Source organism: Carlito syrichta, unplaced genomic scaffold, assembly GCF_000164805.1.
Source record: "Carlito syrichta isolate Samal-C Ts95f unplaced genomic scaffold, Tarsius_syrichta-2.0.1 Scaffold313764, whole genome shotgun sequence".
Classification (NCBI taxonomy): domain Eukaryota; kingdom Metazoa; phylum Chordata; class Mammalia; order Primates; family Tarsiidae; genus Carlito; species Carlito syrichta.
This window is the reverse complement of record NW_007257860.1, coordinates 608,632-627,453: the sequence shown is the minus strand read 5'-3', so window position 1 is coordinate 627,453 and position 18,822 is coordinate 608,632. Positions and strand designations below refer to the sequence as shown.

At 34.4% G+C, this 18,822-nt stretch overlaps 1 protein-coding gene across 1 annotated transcript in view; it reads right to left on the bottom strand.

Moving 5' to 3' along the window:
• Positions 1-18,822, bottom strand: part of PHKB (phosphorylase kinase regulatory subunit beta) — a 187,228-nt gene that overhangs the window by 46,485 nt on the left and 121,921 nt on the right. Inside the window, exons 17-24 of the mRNA XM_008070580.1 lie at positions 15,956-16,039; positions 15,376-15,480; positions 14,781-14,863; positions 14,483-14,573; positions 5,920-5,981; positions 5,667-5,829; positions 4,439-4,520; positions 1,773-1,830 (exon numbers count right to left, since the gene is read on the bottom strand). Coding sequence (XP_008068771.1) covers positions 1,773-1,830; positions 4,439-4,520; positions 5,667-5,829; positions 5,920-5,981; positions 14,483-14,573; positions 14,781-14,863; positions 15,376-15,480; positions 15,956-16,039 — 728 coding nt within the window. The remainder of the gene's footprint in view (positions 1-1,772; positions 1,831-4,438; positions 4,521-5,666; positions 5,830-5,919; positions 5,982-14,482; positions 14,574-14,780; positions 14,864-15,375; positions 15,481-15,955; positions 16,040-18,822) is intronic.

Sequence of the window (18,822 nt, the reverse complement as noted above, 5' to 3'; positions counted from 1 at the left end):
TAATCAAATCCCTGGATTAGAGGACTCACTTAGTACTAAAATTTAGAAAGTGCTACAATGAAACATCAAAACATTTTTTTCTTGATAAAACCATAATGTTGGTGGAAGGAATTCACATTGCTATTTTTACATTACTGAAAAAGTCTTAGAATATAGGGAGGGCAGATTTTTTTTCTAAGCACAGCACATGCAATACATAAGCCATTTTCTCCCTCAAAAATATAAATTCATATGGAAATTTTAGATGGAGAAAGTAAAATAAAAATGTAGGTTTAAAACTGGCTCTAATATTTTTATAATTTTAGGATATCTACAGAAGCTTGACCTATCTATCTCAACATAAGTGGACTAGAAGAAAACTAGATCAATAACTGATAAAGTTAGTGAAACAAACACTTCCTACTACTAAAGAAGCTTTCACCCACACACTATAACACCAAAAGACGTATTTAACCCTGAGAGTGCAAATAAGCCCACACGTTTCAAAGCAGCTTGAGTTTCCACATTCTGTGCATGTTACCTGTTTCCCATGTACCAGAAAAGTAGTAATGTGTGGGGCTATAGAGGAAGAAAATTTCTGGGTAAATGCAGCCCCATAGCGCACCGCCAACCTGAGTGTGTCAGTGGAAAGCCACAAAAGGGAAAATAGAGTAAATACAACTTCCAGGAATTTGTTCTTTTAAACATAACAGCATTCTAAATATTTGCTAGTTAATGATTTATCTAAAATGCAAGTATAATACACAAAGCAAGAACAGGTTTGTCCAACCAAAAAATAGGACTAAAGACCCATTTGAAACTTGCTGGCTAAAAAACAACACCTATGGGCTTGTGTATCTCATTGTACTGAGATTTTATAGTGAAAACTTGAAAGACTTAACCACAGGCTATTTATTACATTACTTCTACTGGGTAGGAATAGCATATTTACTATAAAAAGAGAGTTGTAATATTACTAAGAGATTGTTTTGTCTAAATGACTTATTTGAGTAACTAGAAACCTGAGGCTCATTATGGTTAAAGTCCATATGACTTTGCTTCAGACTTAAAAAAAAAACAGATAATAATGGATCATTAACAAAAATACACACATGTATATATATATATACACACACATATATATATCAATCACTTTTACTTTCAATATTGGTTGGATTCTGCTAGTAAAACTGTTACAATTGCATCAAAATACCAAGGTCATGCAATTAGGCATTTCTACCCCATAGTGAATTTAAACAAGTTTTATCTAAACTTCTCAACTTTTTTTTTAATCCCTGAGAAAAGACTACCTCTGTAGAACTGGTTACTTTTCATGAAGCAACCACAATTACTGAGATTCATTTAACTTAAGTGATGAGAGAACTTCATACCTTCTAAGTATATTATTCTTGTTTATGATTAAATAAGCCACTGTTCTCTTTTCATGGCATCTATAATAACAGAATGGGTTTCCTAAATAAAAAGTAGAACAAAAAGCAACTTGCTGGGACACAGGAGGTGCAGAACAGGAAAGATCCATTAGCATATCATTCTAGTGAATATTCTTCAGGTTCAATCACTATAGAAGTCTTTATTCCCTTTATTTTGGAAGAGCCATGCCACAATGAAATGTAGGTACATTCTTAGAAAGTAGACAGTCACAGTTTCTACTGTCTAGAAAGTAGGCAGTAGATAGTGCTGTAATCTTGGAATTTAAAAGTAAAAATTATATTTAGGGTACTGAGTATGACAACAAAGAAATAAAACATAATAACAAGGACACTAATACAAACCAAAGTTTTTTGCTGCCAGCTCTTCTATAAACTCTCTCAATGTGATCAGAAATGGTACCTAGACATTGGATAACAGAGTACTTGTTGAAGAAAGCTTTTGATTAAATGCATAACATTTATTCCTCTTTAAAAAAATAACTTTAACTTTCCTTGTGTTCTACTAGAGCTGACACGTCCATCCACTAATCTTCTGAACTATCTGACATATTTAAATATGTAGCCCAAATACAATGTCAATGCCCCCAGCACTTGTTACTATTGAGTCTGAATATATGATTTTAGTGGTTATTTTATTTCTTGAAATTCAACTGTTTTCTTTTTCTTTTTTTTTTTTTTGAGTTGGAGTGTCACTCTGTCATCCAGACCGGAGTGCAGTGGCCACTCCCGGCCACCGCAGCCTCGACCTGCTGGGCTCCGTCGATCCTTCCGCCTCAGCCTTCCAAGTAGCTGGAACTACAGGCATGCGCTACCACGCCTGGCTCATTTTGATTTATTGTAGAGATGAGGTCTCGGCAAGTTGCCTGGGCAGGTCTTGAAAGCGCGGGCTCAGGCAATCCACTCACCTCAGCCTCCCAAAGGCGCGGGATTACAGGCTGAGCCACCGAGCCCGGCTAACTGTTTTCTTAATAAATATTCAATCTAAGCATTTAACCATACAAATGTTATTTTAATTTACAGCAGAGAATAGAGAAACAGAATACTGTAAAATAATTAGCAACTTGAACAAATACTATCGACTATAAATATATGACTCTTCGTTCATTTGTTCAATGAAACTTTATTGATATCCTGTTATGTGCATGGGGCTATGATCACTTCAACAAATACTAGCACTCAAAATACACCACTGAGCTTCATTCTTTGGCTGCAAATTGCATGTGACTTGGTCTCATGACTGTTTTTGTCAGTATATTAGCAATGTAACAAGAAGGAACACAAAAAAGGAAACAAAAATAAAGAAATAGATTTTTAACATTTTACTTTGAACTTTTTATAGTCTTATAACAAAGTAGATAAAATTATATTTCGATTTCTGTAGATGCTTATGATTTTCAATGTATCACAAGGTTTTATAGACTTAAAACACTCAAAGTCATTCATATATCTAAGTAAAAGATGGATATTCTTCTCAAGCTCATAAAATGGTTAAATTCCCTCAGCATTTTAATCTTAAACTATTTTATATAAATTTTGTTTTAATGCTTTTAAGTATTACCAAAATAGCCTTTCTGAAACCTAGGTTTCTAAATGAAATATTTGATTCTTAAAAATCCTATAGTTTTAGATAAAGGTCAAATTTCAAAGAATGTCACAAATAGAATTGAGATTCCACTTATACTTATAGTTTTAAAAATATTAGAAGCTGGGTTTGGTGGCTCAGCCTGTAATCCCAGTGCTTTGGGAAGCTGAGGTAAGTAGATTGCCTGAGCCCACGGGTTCGAGACCTGCCTGGGCAAATTGGACAATAAAATTAAAAAAAATTAGCCGGGCGTGGTCCGCACGCCTGTAGTTCCAGTTACTTGGAAGGCTGAGGCAGAAGGATCGCCGGAGCCCAGCAGGTTGAGGCTGCGGTGGCCAGGAGCGTGCCACTGCACTCCAGTCTGGGTGACAGAGTGAGACACCAACTCAAAAAAAAAAAAAGAAGGAAATTAGAAACGAGCAATTCTGCTTCAAATTTGCTTAAAGTTCTTCTGCCTTAATTGTACACCTAACCCTTAACTGTACCCCACAAAACCATAATAAAAAATACTGATTAATGAAAAAAAAAAAAAAAAGCTAAGAAATTCAAGACTATTCAATTCATATGTATAATACTCAAGAAGGTTATCTCTTAGCTACAATAACGAAAAGCTAAGTAGGCCAAATTTGAATAAATAATTATATTCAGTTTATTACCAGAACTATAAATATTACTAATTACACTGCTGTTTAGGACACGGACTAATTTTCAATTCTAATCAAATCAACAAGTACCTCTGAACAGAGTATTTTCAGATGAGGCAGAAACTTTGAGTATCTAGACATTAAATACTTGAAATGTACTCTACATTACTTGGTATTATAAAATGCCAAAAGCAGACCATGATGTAGAACTCAAGGATTCCTTACAGCAGTGACTGAATATACAAGTGCAAATTCTAGGGATAATTAGGCTTCATCCTTAATGCAGAGTGTCCGGACATAGAGATGGTTAGAAATGATTGATTCTTATTAAATCATCTTCAGGGTATAATTCTATTAGATGCCATGTTCCATTTCAAATAGGTGCTGTCATGAAGGATCTAATTTTTATGGACATAACAATTAAATATTACTCTTGAAAAACTGTAGAAAATAAAACTATAAGTAGAAACTGTCAATAAGCAACTATGGAATTTATCAGTGGTTAACAGTCACAGGCAAAATCCAGGCTCCAACACTGTTCAGACAATCAGAGAAACAATCACGTATCACTGCACGAAAGCTACTTAGTTCATTCTTCAGTCTCTTCAACTCTAGGGGGTATGAATGAACATTTTCCATTTAAAAGTAAAAAAAGAAAAGGCTTAATGAAGGAAAAAAATAACTTGTAACATTTTAATGGGTATTTTGATGCATATTTGACATAAGTTCAAGAATAAAGAAGTCCTGTTACTTAAAATGTTCTCCTAGATATGTACTCTTACCTTCCTTTGTGATGAAGTTGGGGCCTTCTCTTTTGAGCAGTATACCCAGCAGGATGGCTTGGCTAGCCAGACAACTGCAGTCCTGAAAATATAAATCACTGTGAGGAACTATAATAAAATGGGTACAAGAGTTATCACAGAGGGTAACTAATCATGAAACTACATGACACAGAGAAGAAATACTCTGCTATGGAACTGAGGAAAGATAAAATGTCACTGACATAATATAAAGCATAAGATGGTATTATACAACTATTTTATCTTAGATATCTTGGAGATAGAGGGTAGACAAATTGGCTTCTTGGGGTAGCAGGTTTAATCATCAAAATTTCTGTAAAACAAGATAAGCAATGAATAGAAAATATTTTGTCTACAAGCATTAATATTGATCTTGCCATTCTTTGAGAGACTTGGCCAGGTCACTTAACCACTTCCTTCTAGGCTTTACTAATTTGTAAATGGGAGATTATGCTGCTATCAACCTGTTGTGAAGAGACAGACAACAGGAGGGGACAAGTATAGAGTGTTTCTTATATAGTAGAGCACTGTGCTATGTGCTTTATGCCTATTATATCACATTCACGCTTACGGGGACCTACATAGTATCAATTGATAATAGGGACTGATGATATCTGGAAGGATATTCATTTGGCCTGCATGCTCACATTTGTATGATCCAAACAAGATGTCACAGTGTTTATAGTTCTTTGGAAGAATTTCATTTCCTTGAATCAGTACACTTGCATCCTTCCTCTTTTAAAATGTAAATAACCTTAGGAAGGTAAAATATGAGGTTGTTAAAATATTTATATGGATTCAGTCAGAGGATTGCTTTCTGCAGTGACAGGAGAGACTTAAAGCAAGTATTAGACCTAAACACTGAGGCAGGAGAGAACATGGGGTTGAAAACGAAGGGAAAGGGCACTGGAGAGAAATGTGGGGAACCAAAAGACAGTTATCATTGGTTTAACTTCTTTAGTGACTCATATCATACTTTGATATCCAAGACAACCTCACTGATCTGCACTCCCTGAGCACCTTTATGACAATCATGCTAATGTTAAGCCAAGAGAACAATTTCTCATTACTGTCCTGGGTGTAGACAGGCCACCCATCTCCAGATTAACTGCTACCTTCTCTGAGAAGATAAAGAGACATATAGCCTGACTCTGGGAGTTCCTGCCTGGCACCCTCACTAAAGGCCATGTGAAAATTGTATCCTCCTCACATTCAGTTTTTGAAGAATTTCATGGGTGGGTTTGTTTTTCCATTCAGTTATGTTAATATTCGGTTGCTGTTCCAGTTCAGGAGCATCAGAGGTGCTGCTTTGACGTTTGACTTTTGAATGTTTTGGAAGCTCTAGTTCTTCAAAACTCTTAAATTCTGGAAGCCTGGAAATTAAAAGAAAAAGTTTCAGATTTCTTGCTTTTCTAATGTAATTGCAAGAAACATAAATAACTAAATAACCCAAAAGGACTTACTCTTCTGTGTCACTGATTCGTAGGAAGTCAAGTTGTTCTAAAACAGCTCCAGATATTAGAGTCTGAAACATGATTGAGAAAAGATTCAGAATGCTTAGATTCAAGCTATACTCCTTTCATGGTGTGTGCAGACCCTTTTCTGCAATTAAGTAATCATTCAAAAAATGTTTCCTTAAAAAATACAGTTCTGAATAATTTTGCGAACATTCTAAAATCAAACAGGTTTCCCCATACAACAACAACAAAAATCCCCTAAAATAGAATACACACATCAAATTACAAATTTATGAAGTAATAACAAATATGATGGCCAATATGAAATGAAATCTTGCTCTCAGAATTGTGGGCATTTGTTTTTAAGTTGGAAATAAAATAATTCAGTACTTATTAAAATGTTAAAATAAAATTTAAAAATTAAAATACTAAAATTGTTAGGTGAAAAGATAATGTGAAATTGCACTTTGTATCCTGCTTCTGTAATAAATTTCAGGTCTATCCTATAATGGGATACTGCCAAATATCCATTTTTCAGGACCATGAAGGTATTCATTATCCAGGCCAATGCTTCTCTACATTCTGGCATATGGCAAATCATATTTGGTCATTTTATTTTCCATTAGTTACTGATTATGGGTTGAGCAAACAAAAAGAGTCTGAACTCAAACATCATTTTGTCTGTTAGTAGTTCATGGTGAAGAGCATAAATGAATGACAACCTACAATGATTTTTAGCATTATGTATCACTTCTAATTATCTGATGAACTGTCAGAGAAAATTGAGAAATGTACTGCATAAAAAACAAGCCATATTATTTTTAAAAACTAGGCAATTCTTCAATTAAGACTGTCTTACATACATTATCTCCTCTATTTTCTCACTGTTCATTTCAAATATGAAGAGACAGGACACAGGAAATGTTGTGCTTGTTGGCTAACTACCCAGAGCAGTGCTGCTTTCTCCTCTAGTAGAAACTCATTAAAAAGTAGCTAATCAACAATGCCCACTTACAGATGGCAGGATAGACACAGTAATAGCAAACATACTGAAGCCTCCTGCAGTTTGAGTGAGAAGGTCAAATATGCAGTAGATCTATACATTTTTACTGGTCCAGCTACAGTCAGATCACTCTTGAATAATGAGCTCCCTGAGAGCAGGATCTGTGAATGTGCACAGAATAGTGCTGAGCACAACATAGGTTTGTTGAATGATGTTTCCAGATACATAGGGTCACATCTATATATCTTGCTCTTTAGTTAAATAACTTATTAGACAGATGTTTACTGAACACCTACTATATGCCAGATACTATACTAGATATCGGAATATAGCATGAACAGAATACACAAAATCCTTGCCTTATTACAACTGACCTTAGAGGTGTATGTAGGGAACAGACAATAAACAAACTATATATATGTACACATACACATAGACACGTAGTCATACAACATTTAACATCTGAGAAATGTTCTAAGAAATGCACTGTTAGGCAATCTCACTGTTTCAGGAATATCATAGAATATACTTACACAAACCTAGATGGTAGAGCCTGCTGCTACTTGGCTATACACCTGCAAAGTATGTTTCTGTACATTGTATTCAGTACAAGATGTATTCAGCACATTGCCCAAATACCAGGCAAATGTAACACACAAATACCACTATTTGTGAATCTAAACATTAAAAAGGCACAGTAAAAGTACAGTATTATAATCTTTAAAATTTGTCACTTTTAGAGATGAGTCTTGCTTTGTCGCACAAGCTGGAGGGCAGTGGCATGATCATATCTCACTGCAGCCTCAAACTCCTGGGATTAAGTGATCCTCCCACCTCAACCGCCTGAGTAGCTGGAACTATGGGTACACACCCCTAGGTCTGGCTAATTTCTAAAAAATTTTTGTAGACACAGAGTCTCGCTATGTTGCCCAGGCTGGTCTTAATCTCCTGTACTCAAGCGATCTCCCATCTTGGCCTCCAAAAAGTGCTGGATTATGGGCATAAGCCACCATGCCCAGCTCAATGTTAGAATTCTAAAGGACCACTGTTGTATACATGGTCTATCATTGTCTAAAATAGGTATGCCCAACCTGTGGCCCATGGGCCACATGCAGCCCAGGACAGCTAGTAATGCAGCCCCACAACATCTTTTAACATGTGCTTTTTAGCATTCATTTTCTTTGTGGCCCCAAGTATAGTTCCATTTTTGAAGTTTGTAATCATGCCTCATTTATGACATCACTTTTTGGCAGCACATACATTTGTGAGAAGTTGTTTTCATTTATAAAGCACAGGAAGAGCAAAATCTGAACAAACATTTGTGACAAACACCTTGAGAACTCACTAAGAATTGCAACCACTTCCATTGTACCAGACATTGACTAGTTTTACAAAAAGAAGATCAAATTTCCCAGTAGCTTTATATTGTTTTCATTTTTCTAAACTTTATAATAAAATATTTAAAAAGAAGTCTTACATATATATAAACACACACACTGTTTTATATAATTTATGTGAAGCTTGAGACAATTCCTCTTTACTTGATGTGGCCTTGTGTCTTTACTAGATACATCCTGGTCTAAAATGTTGGTATGTGGCACATGACTGTTCCTACACACATATATGTGTATACAAATAATTATTACAATATATATTATTACTACCTACATGTAGGTACTTACTAGGTCAGATGGTGCTAAGTGCCAAGTAGAATTAAGAAAGGTAGGGATGGGGAATGCTAGGGTAGCAATGTAGGAAGAGGCAGGTCAGTCATTTTATACTGGTAAACAGAAAAGACTTTTTAATAAGCTAACATGTAATCAGGGACTGAAGGGAGGGCTGTAGTCATGATATAGATCTGAGGAAAGAGCGTACATGGTTGAAGGAATATCAAGTACAAAGGTCTGAGGCAGAAGCAGTAAGGAGTAAACCGTGGTTAAAATAAAGTAGATGGAAGAGATGGTAGGAGATGAAGTCAGAGTTGTAGGTCCAGACCATGGAAAGCACACAGACCATTTGAGAACAGTTTTCCACTTTGAGTGAAAGAAAAAGTCACTGGAAACTTATGATACATGACATAATCTAACTGTCACGCAGACAGGCTAACTGTCCTACTAAGTCTAGTAGGAATTTAGGAGATGGATGCAAAAATCTAGGTGAGAGATAATAGTAGCTTGGACCATGATGTTAGTGCTGAAGGTAATGAGAAGTGGTTGAATCCTGGACATAATCTGATGATGGACACAACAGGATTTAATAATAAATTACAAATGTGTAGTATGAGAGAAAGAGAAGAGTCAAGAATTGCTTAATTCTTAAAGCAGATAGTTAATAACGAAAACAAAAAAATGTATTTAATAATTTCCATTTTTACTAGCCTACATATCCTTATACTCTAATTCAGTAAAAAAATAAATATTTACTCTCAGTTAGTAGACAAATGCTAAATTCCTTCCAAAAGCGCTCTAGAGCTTTTGATAACAAAAAATTCAGTTGGCTGCAGAATCTCCTACATCAACTTTGTAAAAAAGCATACTTATAATTAATTTGCTAAGCATTAATATCCTACTTCTGATAGCAATTACATAACTTAATATTACTATATATATGTCAAATACAATATAATATTTAAAAAGGTATTCTGCTCTAAGACACTCAATTATATCCCACCATGTCCTTTCCAACTGAACTTCCTACCTAAAATTGCACTCCTTCTCATCACTCTTTCTACCTGGCTTTGTTTTTGTTAGGCTCCCCCAATAGAATAAGTCTCATTTTGTCAGAAACCGTATATCTCTTATTCACTACTATATTTCTGGTAGCTAGAGTGGGAGCTCTATAAATCCTTGTTGAATAAATAAAATAATATTTATATATTTTCTACAGAGAACAGTGGTGAGGAGAGTACTCTGGGAACGCAGAGACGAGTGACCTAAGAGTTTACAAACCAGGCAGGCACAAAAAACTACCTACACATAAAATGAAATAGGAGGCATAGCAAAGATTCAAGCAAATTGACACAAAAGCACACTGAAAGGAAAAACTAATTCCTAGCCTGAAGGATTCACCAAGAGGAGACAATGACTAAGTTGTAAAATTAAAGTTGGACTTATATAGAAAGAAAAAAAAGGCAACTCTAAAATATAGTAACAGTATAAGGAGGAAAAAAACTCTAATGACATTCAAAGATTTTGAAAGTACCCAGTATACTGGGGAAATGAAAGACATGGCTAGGAACAAACTGCATGGAGAAATGTCCCAGCTAATAGGACTGGAAGGAAGGCTGACTCCAGTGATTAGAGAAACTGCAAATCAGAGGATAAGGAAATCTGAAAGGACCTGAAATAAAATCCAAGATAAGCATATAGGTGCCATTTTCATTTATTATATTAATGAAATGATGAAAGCTGGATGGTTTATAAATATAGAGTTTGAGTTTTGCAAAATAATAAGAGTTCTAGAGATTGGCTGCACAGCAACTTGAATACACTTAAACCACTAAACTGTAGACTCAAAAGTGGTTAAGATGCTAAATTTTATGTGTGTTTTACTGTAATTTTTAAAAAAAAGGTAAAGTACATAATTAAATTCAGAAGCTCTTCCAAAATACTGTTGACATTTTGGATGACTGATGATTGCAAGTCTAAAAGAAAACAGCTGTGTACTTAAATTTTTTTAAAAATAAAATACCATAAATTTAAATAAAAAAGACAAAGCAAAAGCACAAATGATGAACTTCCATTTATACTTTTCAAAATTGTACAATTATTTAAGTAGTGACAAAACTATTGAACTTTCTATCCTCTAATTTCTAAAACACAACTAAAAGTGAAAAAATGAGATGTATAGTGAAGTAGATATTAAATTCTGCTGCTAAGAATTTAATAGATGCTTGAGTATAAAAAGTAGTGAACCAGGAAAGAGAAATCATGAGTTCTAATCTCTTCTCTGCAATTACTAGCCTTAGGACTACAGATAGTCACTTTCCCACAAAGAGCTCCAGTTCTGTTTGTAAAATGAGGGAATTAGATGAGTTATTTCAAGGTCTTGTCCAACTTGAGCTTCGTTTATAAAAATATGTAAGTGAAAAGTTTCTTTCAGATGAAGAATAAAAATGATCTCTTTCCAACTTTAAAACTCTATGCTGTGCTTGACATTAAAAGAAAATAAAAAGATGAGAAATCTTCCATTTATTGTCTTGAAAGAAAATGTCACCACTTTTTGCACTGTATTTATAATTTGTCTATGAATCTTCAAATGAAATGAAAACTCTCCACAACTTGGCAGAATACTAAACTTTAAAGAAAAGTAAAGTTATTTTAAACTCAAATTGAGTACAAAACTAAGATTATCTGTCAACAACAGAAGCTAAAACTGACAGCTTATCATATGTCAAAAATAAAAACCTGAGAGTATTTAGATTTCTTTTTAAAATTATAATAAACATTTTTATGGCTTTGCTTTTTATATTAAATCATTTAATCTATCTGAAATGTATTTTGGTGTGTGATGTGAGGCTCTAACTTCATTAATTTTCCTTAAAGTAGTTGTTAAATAATCTATACATTACCATCAGTTCATGAAGTTTCCTTGATCACATATTATTTTAAATTCCTGTGTGTGTGGCAAGGTCTTTTTCTGAGTTACCTATACCCTGCCATCAATTGCAGTAAACAAGTACCGCTCTGTTTCACTGAATTTTCAATTTCAATGACAGAAATTTTCATTTAGAATTTCCTTTTTTGTACTTTCAAAATTTATAATAAAAATTTCCAACTTGTTATCTAATTTCTTAAATACATTGACATAATTATTTTATTTTATTTTTGAGTTGGAGCTCATTCTGTCACCCAGACTGAAGTGGCATGACCTGGCTCACCACAGCCTCAAACTCTTCAAGTGATCCTCCTGCTCAGCCTCCTAGGTATTAGGACTACAGTTGTGTACCACCATGCTCAATTTATTTTTTATTTTTTGTAGAGATGAGATCTCATATTGACCAGGCGGGTCTTGAACTCCTGGGTTCAAGTAATCCTCCCACCTCAGCCTTCCAAACTGTTAGGATTATAGGTGTGAGCCACCAAGTCTAGCCAATCACAGTTATTTTAAAATCTGCCTGATGATTCCAATATCACAACCAAAAGTAGGTCTATTTCTGTTTTCTGTGTTTCCTTTTGGTTCTCTGTTGTTTGATCTTCTCTCCTGGTATGCCTGATAATTTTTGAGTGAAAGACAGACATTGTACATAAATCACTGTAGAAGAACTTTGAGATTCTAGATGATGTTATTTCCTATACTTTGTGGGAAATGAACTATTTCTGACTCCCTTTTACTCTAAATGTATAGCTTTTCAAAGGGGCATCTACAAGTCTGGGGTATTTATTAAAAATCTCTCTTCCTTGGTAGGTACTGAGCTCCAATCTTTGTCCCCTTAGCTATATGAGACTGCCAAGAGCTATACTCCACTGAAATGACCATAATTATAATAAACCAATATATTAATTTAGGAGGTACTCACATCTTTATAACAGTCTTTCCATCCAAGAATATGGTATAGCCCATCATTTATTCAAATTTTATCTTATATTTTTCATCAAAATTATCTATTTTTTTCCATATAGGTCCATACATTTCTTAAAATTAGAAAAATGTCTAGGTAGATCCTGGAATGGAAGGGACATTTAAGTATAAAAGCAAAAGTAGATAACTGGTTAATATGACCATAACATATCTTTCACTCTTATTTTCCTTAAACTCTCACTGAAATGATAGTAGAAAAAAAGTTTAAGATAAGATATAAATCCATTAGTACAAACAGAACAGAAGAGTCTCAAGATCATGAGGTACAGATACTGCTGGGAGTCAGGGAGAGGACACTATGAACAGTAGATTTACTGATACTCTCTATATAAAAAGACTGAACCCAAAAGTTCCTCTCCATTTCCTACACAGCTAGGAAGTTACTGTCTGCTTCTATCTCCCTAATTTTAGGGAGACAAGAAGCTTTTTCTCTAGATAAAAACTCTGTACTCAAGAGTATAAGACATAGCTGAGAACATGACATATAAGAATTAAACAATGGCATAAATTACAAAACAGTGGGACCCTGGCTCCTTTCCTCCACCCTGCTCTCAGGACATGGAAGCAAGGTGGATGTCCTTTAGGCATGAGGTTAGATGTTTATTTTCTGGGGAAACTAAAGAGCCTCAGAGAAAACAACTCCAGGTACTGGCATCTGAGACTTTCCACAACAAAAGGGCCTCTGCCACCAGACCACCTTATAAGAGAACTCATTAATATTCTTTGTCCCCAAACACATGACCACCTGTACAGTTTTTACTCTTTCAATCTTAAAGGTGAATGAATAGCTAAAGATTACCAGACATCTGACAAATGCCTCCAACATGAAAGACTGAGAAAGAAAAACCTGAAAAAGATAATGCAAAGAAGAGAAAAATTTCAAAAGACCTCTAGCTAATATTCTCAGAAAAATAAGACAAAATATAACATCCACAGAACAGGATACTATGAAAATGAAGAATTTTAAACATGATAGCCAAATTGCAAAACTTACTAAAATAATTATAAGATAAAAATTTTTTAAACTGCCCCAGAAAGCATTACAAAAGAGCAACAGAAAATAAGGGGAAGATAAAAATCTAGGTTAAAAATCCATCAAGTATGGAAAATACAACCATGTGTAAATGAACATGCAAACATGCCATTATAACACCACAGACACAGGTCCTTTATTGCCTCTCCTCTTTCTTACTCAATATTTAACACCTACTATGTGAAATACCCTATAAGATAATCACAACTGTTTTATAAGAAATAAATAAGTTGATGATGGATCACAATCTATGTAGTTTAATTTAAAGTTCATAAAAGTACGGTAAAGAAGGGAAGTATCATTTCTGGTTTAGGTGATTTTCTAGAGTTGCCTTTAAAGGGAAGATGTCAAAGCCCAATGTCCATAAAAAAAGGAAGGATATTCCAGGCAGAGAAAGTAATACAAATAGAGGGTCAGAATCCACAAAATTCAGGACACAGTAATTAATTTGTATTGGCAGAAGTACAAGGAGTGTTTAGTAGGAAATAATTGTGGAGAGAGAGGCTGTTATGGCTAACAGGGAACCAAAGTGGGCTTTTGTAATTAGCAGCTGTGACAATAATGCCATGAAGTTCTGAAGGGAACAAGGATTATCTCCAGATTGGATGTTACAGTAGAGCAGAAAAAAGAGCACTAGACTCAGAATCAACCTTCCCCTAAAAGCCCAAGATTATATAGCAGGCTACTTCACCACTATCAACCCAGCTTCCTCAAATGCAAAAATGTAGTTAGAGATAAGCTACTAAAGTCTCAGCTTCTGCAGGAAACTATAGCAATTGTTCAAGCATTTGACTAGTGGGCAGAGATAAAGCAGAATGGTGACAAAAAGAACAGGAAGATAGGTAGGAAAAAAACCATAAGACAAAAACTGTAAATAGAACATATGTTAAGAAACACATCTGTATTGTAGATTAATTGTCCCGAAAATAGAAACACATCAAAAATAAGATTACCTGTAGACGATCAACATGAACTTTGACTCCTCCAATCATTCCTTTTTTAAAGGCTGCCAGCATATCTAATATGGGAGTGAACCGGCTACCTCTAAAACATACAAACAGATAAACAAAATGTGCACATTAACAACAGAATGAGAAATTAATAATCTAATATTAAATATCCTTTATATATACAAAGCACTCTACCACATGCTAAGAGGGATACAAACAATCCAAGGAGGCCTTGTTTCCAAAGGATTCACAGTGTTAATGGTTGTGAGATACATGCACCTGATTTCTTTGATCAACTTACCTTATATTGTCTTCCCGGATGAGAACAAGGAAAAGTGGACGTCCATGCATTTTCCAGTATTGCTTAATGAACTGTAGAGCATTCTATCAAAACAGAAGAGTGAGGTAGGATACAACAGCATAGTATATGAGACGACTAGAATGCTTAGCCATGAGTGGCAAAGAGCCAATGAAACTCCTGTATGTGGAGCAGTTTTAACTCGCAGAGTTATGAGTCAGTTGAGGTTTCACTGGACATTTTTCATAAATACAATTATTTTGTCAACCCAATTTTTGTTCAAAAAGAGATAAACTATTACTGTCATATAAACATAGTTTTCAAAACAATTCCCCGTTTTTATGAACTATATGTTTTTCACTCCATTTGTAAGAAGATATAACAAACAGTCATACAACTGCATGTAAGACTGACTCCATCTATTATTCTAATGTTGCAAGTGATTTTAACTTGCAAGATATGCAGGTGTTCTTTTACTTTTATATTTTACATGTGCTAATTCAGTCATAGACACTCAAGAGCACTCTATTTAAGAACATATGCTAAAAGCAGTGAAAGCAAAGTCATTTCATTAAAAAAAAAAGGTGTTTGAAGCTACCTTTATGTCATCTATCAGCAACAAAACATCTTGAGACATGTAGAAATCACTTAGGTCAAAGATAATCGGGTAACAAACCACAGTCTTTCCTAGAATACGGTAAATCTGTAAGGGAAAATTATTTTTTTTAATAAATACAAAACATACCAAGGACAAGAGTGCAGTTCCATAAGTTCCAATAAAAATCAAAGCTGATATTTAATCTGAATAAGCAAATAAATTAATTGTCTGTAAAACCCATATAATATTCAAAAAATTTTAAGTTTCTTGATTGAGTCAGTATGCTAACAAAGTTGTCTTCTTCTAAGATGATGGCAGAAGTCTGTGAGTAAATATTGTTATAAATAGGTATATTTAGGTATTTTACAAAGTTTAGAAATAATATAGTAAGAAGATATTCATTCCTGGAAGACTTCTGTAACACATTGTAATAAAATAACATTTACTTGCAGAAAATAATAATTCAGATAATTAGCCTCAGTATATAATGAAACATAACAGATGTACAGCAGGTCAAATATCATTTCAGCATGTGGAATTACAGTACAAATACCACTCTATGAGGAAATTTCATGAGCACCTTGGATGTACCGAGGCAGCCAATGGGCCTATCTGGCCTTCCAGAGAGTCCTAGCTTTTCATTGACACCCAGGTGGAAATAGGCCTGTAAGAAAGAAATTTGTAAATTAGAGGCAGGCAAGCATCCATGCTTTTCCTTTTTTACTGCTTTCTTTCCCCTGATCATTGACCTATCAATTTCTGGTCTTCCCAGAGCAAACGAGGCTAGGGAAACTTTATCCAAAAACTTGTAGGAAGACAAGCTAGCTAAAGATGTCAAAGATTTTGGGTCTCAAAGATTTGAGAACAAAACTTTTGTGGATCCACTTAGCAATATTCTAAAGTTTGATACTGTTCTTATGAGGAGGACCCTCCCGCCCAAAAACAATTATTTTTTGGAGGGTGGATCCCTTGTAGCACAGGCTTCCCCTGCTAGGAAAGTGTTCTAGGAACCTATCAGCATCAGTGCACCAGTTAGTTTTGTTGTGAGAGGCTGTAAGAGGCTTCAGTGAATTTTTTTTTTTTTTGAGATTCCTTCAACGTGTTTGTCCACTTCATGATGGGTAATTTATAAGCACACCTTTCCCACACTGCACTGAGTATTCACCAGTTTTTTACCAAAAATGGCATGACCCCATGTCCTACCCTCCCTATTCACCTGATCTAGTCCTGAACAACTTTTTTTTTGTTTCCCTGATGGAAAAAAGCCTTCCTCAATGCAAAGGGAAACATTTTGCCAATGTGGAAGAGTGAAACAAAAAATGGCTGAAGCACCAAAAGGCATCAAAACTGATGAGTTCAAAAACTGTTTTGAGCAGTGGAAAAAGCATCTCATAGGAGTATTGCATCAAATGAAGTTTACTTTGAAGGTGACTAAAGTTTAAACACATAAGAATATACACAATTTTTAATAAATGAATTCTGGTTTTTGGGTCCCTCCTTAGATGCTGTCATAAATGTACAGCTTGCGTGGCTTCATCTATTCATAAAAGAACACAGAGACAAGTGCTTTCTGTGTCATTAACAATCTAGATCCTTAAAGTTTTAAAAAATAGGACCACACATTTCCCACAAAATTTCTACCTTCAGTGTTTACCATCAAAATAGATGACTTTTCTGATTATGTGAATTTTATGAAAAATTCAAACCATATACTCAAAGTTAATGTTTCTATTTACTCTCACAACACCTAATGCTACAACTATTTGACTTTGGCATATGTTGAAAAGGGTGTAATTTATTGTGTGATGCCTAAGCACCACCAAAAGTATAGATAGGGTTACAGATTGTATAAAGTACATAGATAAATATATACTCATATTATATACAATGTGTGTGCATATGTATATAATTGGGCTCATATAATATATAGTATGTTCTGTGTCCCATATTTTTAAACTTAATATTTGTTGTGGTGGCCCAGTTTCAAGATGCTAAAATTTTTTCCACATTTCAATGTTAAAATGATTGAAGAAATATTAAAATTGAAGGGGAGGTCTGTAAAAGTATTTTTAAAACAGGGAAGGATGCCACAGTAGAGCAGAAACTTCTAGGATGAAATAAGAGTTTATCAGCCAGACCTGAGCACTTTATCCAATCAAAAAGTCCTTTGACCCTATTTAACAGTTATCTCCTGATAAAGGTATAGGCTAGATGTGTCTTTATTTTCATTTGTTTCCAGAAATCTTTTAATTTCTGCTTTGATTTCTGTGTTGACCCAGGAGTTATTCAGCATCATGCTATTTAGTGTCCATGTCTTTGTGGGTTTGGGGGTATCTTTGTTGGTGTTGATATTTATTTTTATTCCACCATAGTCTGAAAAGGTACATGGCAGTATTTCGATCTTATGAAATGTGTTTATACTTGATTTACATATGAGGATGTGGTCATTCTTGGAGTAAGTTCCATGTGGTGATGAGTAGAATGTATATTCTGTGGTTGTTGGGTGGAGTGTTCTGTAGGTATGTATTAAGTCCATTTGGTCAAGCGTCAAGTTGAGGTTTCAAATCTCCTTATTGATTTTTTTTTAATCTAATTTTTTTGTTACTCTCTTAGGTCAAAATGACATTTTGTTTTAAACTACTGTATTCAAGTATTTCGTGGCTGAGCATTTTCTGATATTTTTAATGACTATTTGCATGTTCTATTAATTTTTTTGTTTCCTTTGCTATCATATTTGTCATTCTTTTTGATTTATAAGAGCTCTTGGTATATTACTACCTCTTGAATAAAATATTTTACCCATCTCTTCTTCAATGTTGTTATGAGATGTGAGAAAGACTATATAGCAGGTCAAATATCATTTCAGCATACAGTATTTCAATATAAATATTTTTCTACAAGGAAATTTCACAAGCATCTTTGATATGCCCGGTTGTTTTTGCTATATGTACTTACATGGTATTTGTCAATCATTTCCCTAATGGCTTTTTGGCACTGGTATCATTCTAGGAATGGACTTTCTCTCCCATCAACTATAAAAATATTCTCCTATTTTTTCTTCTAGAGATATTATTTAAATCATTTTAAACATTTAAAAAATTTAATTTGCCTGGAATGTATTTTTGCATTTAATGAGAGGTAGGAATCTAACCTAACCTTTCCTAAACAGAAAATCAAACCAGCTGCATCTACACAATCTACTGATTATGATTTGAACTGATTTCAAATAACAGCTTCATTGACTACAAAATTAATGTTGCTATCATAGCTCTCTGTTCATTCTGCTATAGTAAACACATCTTACATTAGCATTAGCTATGTGTCTCTTTCTCCCGTAGAACAGCATCCTGAGTTGTCACTGTGCCTATCATATAGTTGATGCTCAGGAAGTACTTGACAGATAAATGAGGGAGTAAGTGAATGTTCTCCTGAGTCACATGTGCTAAG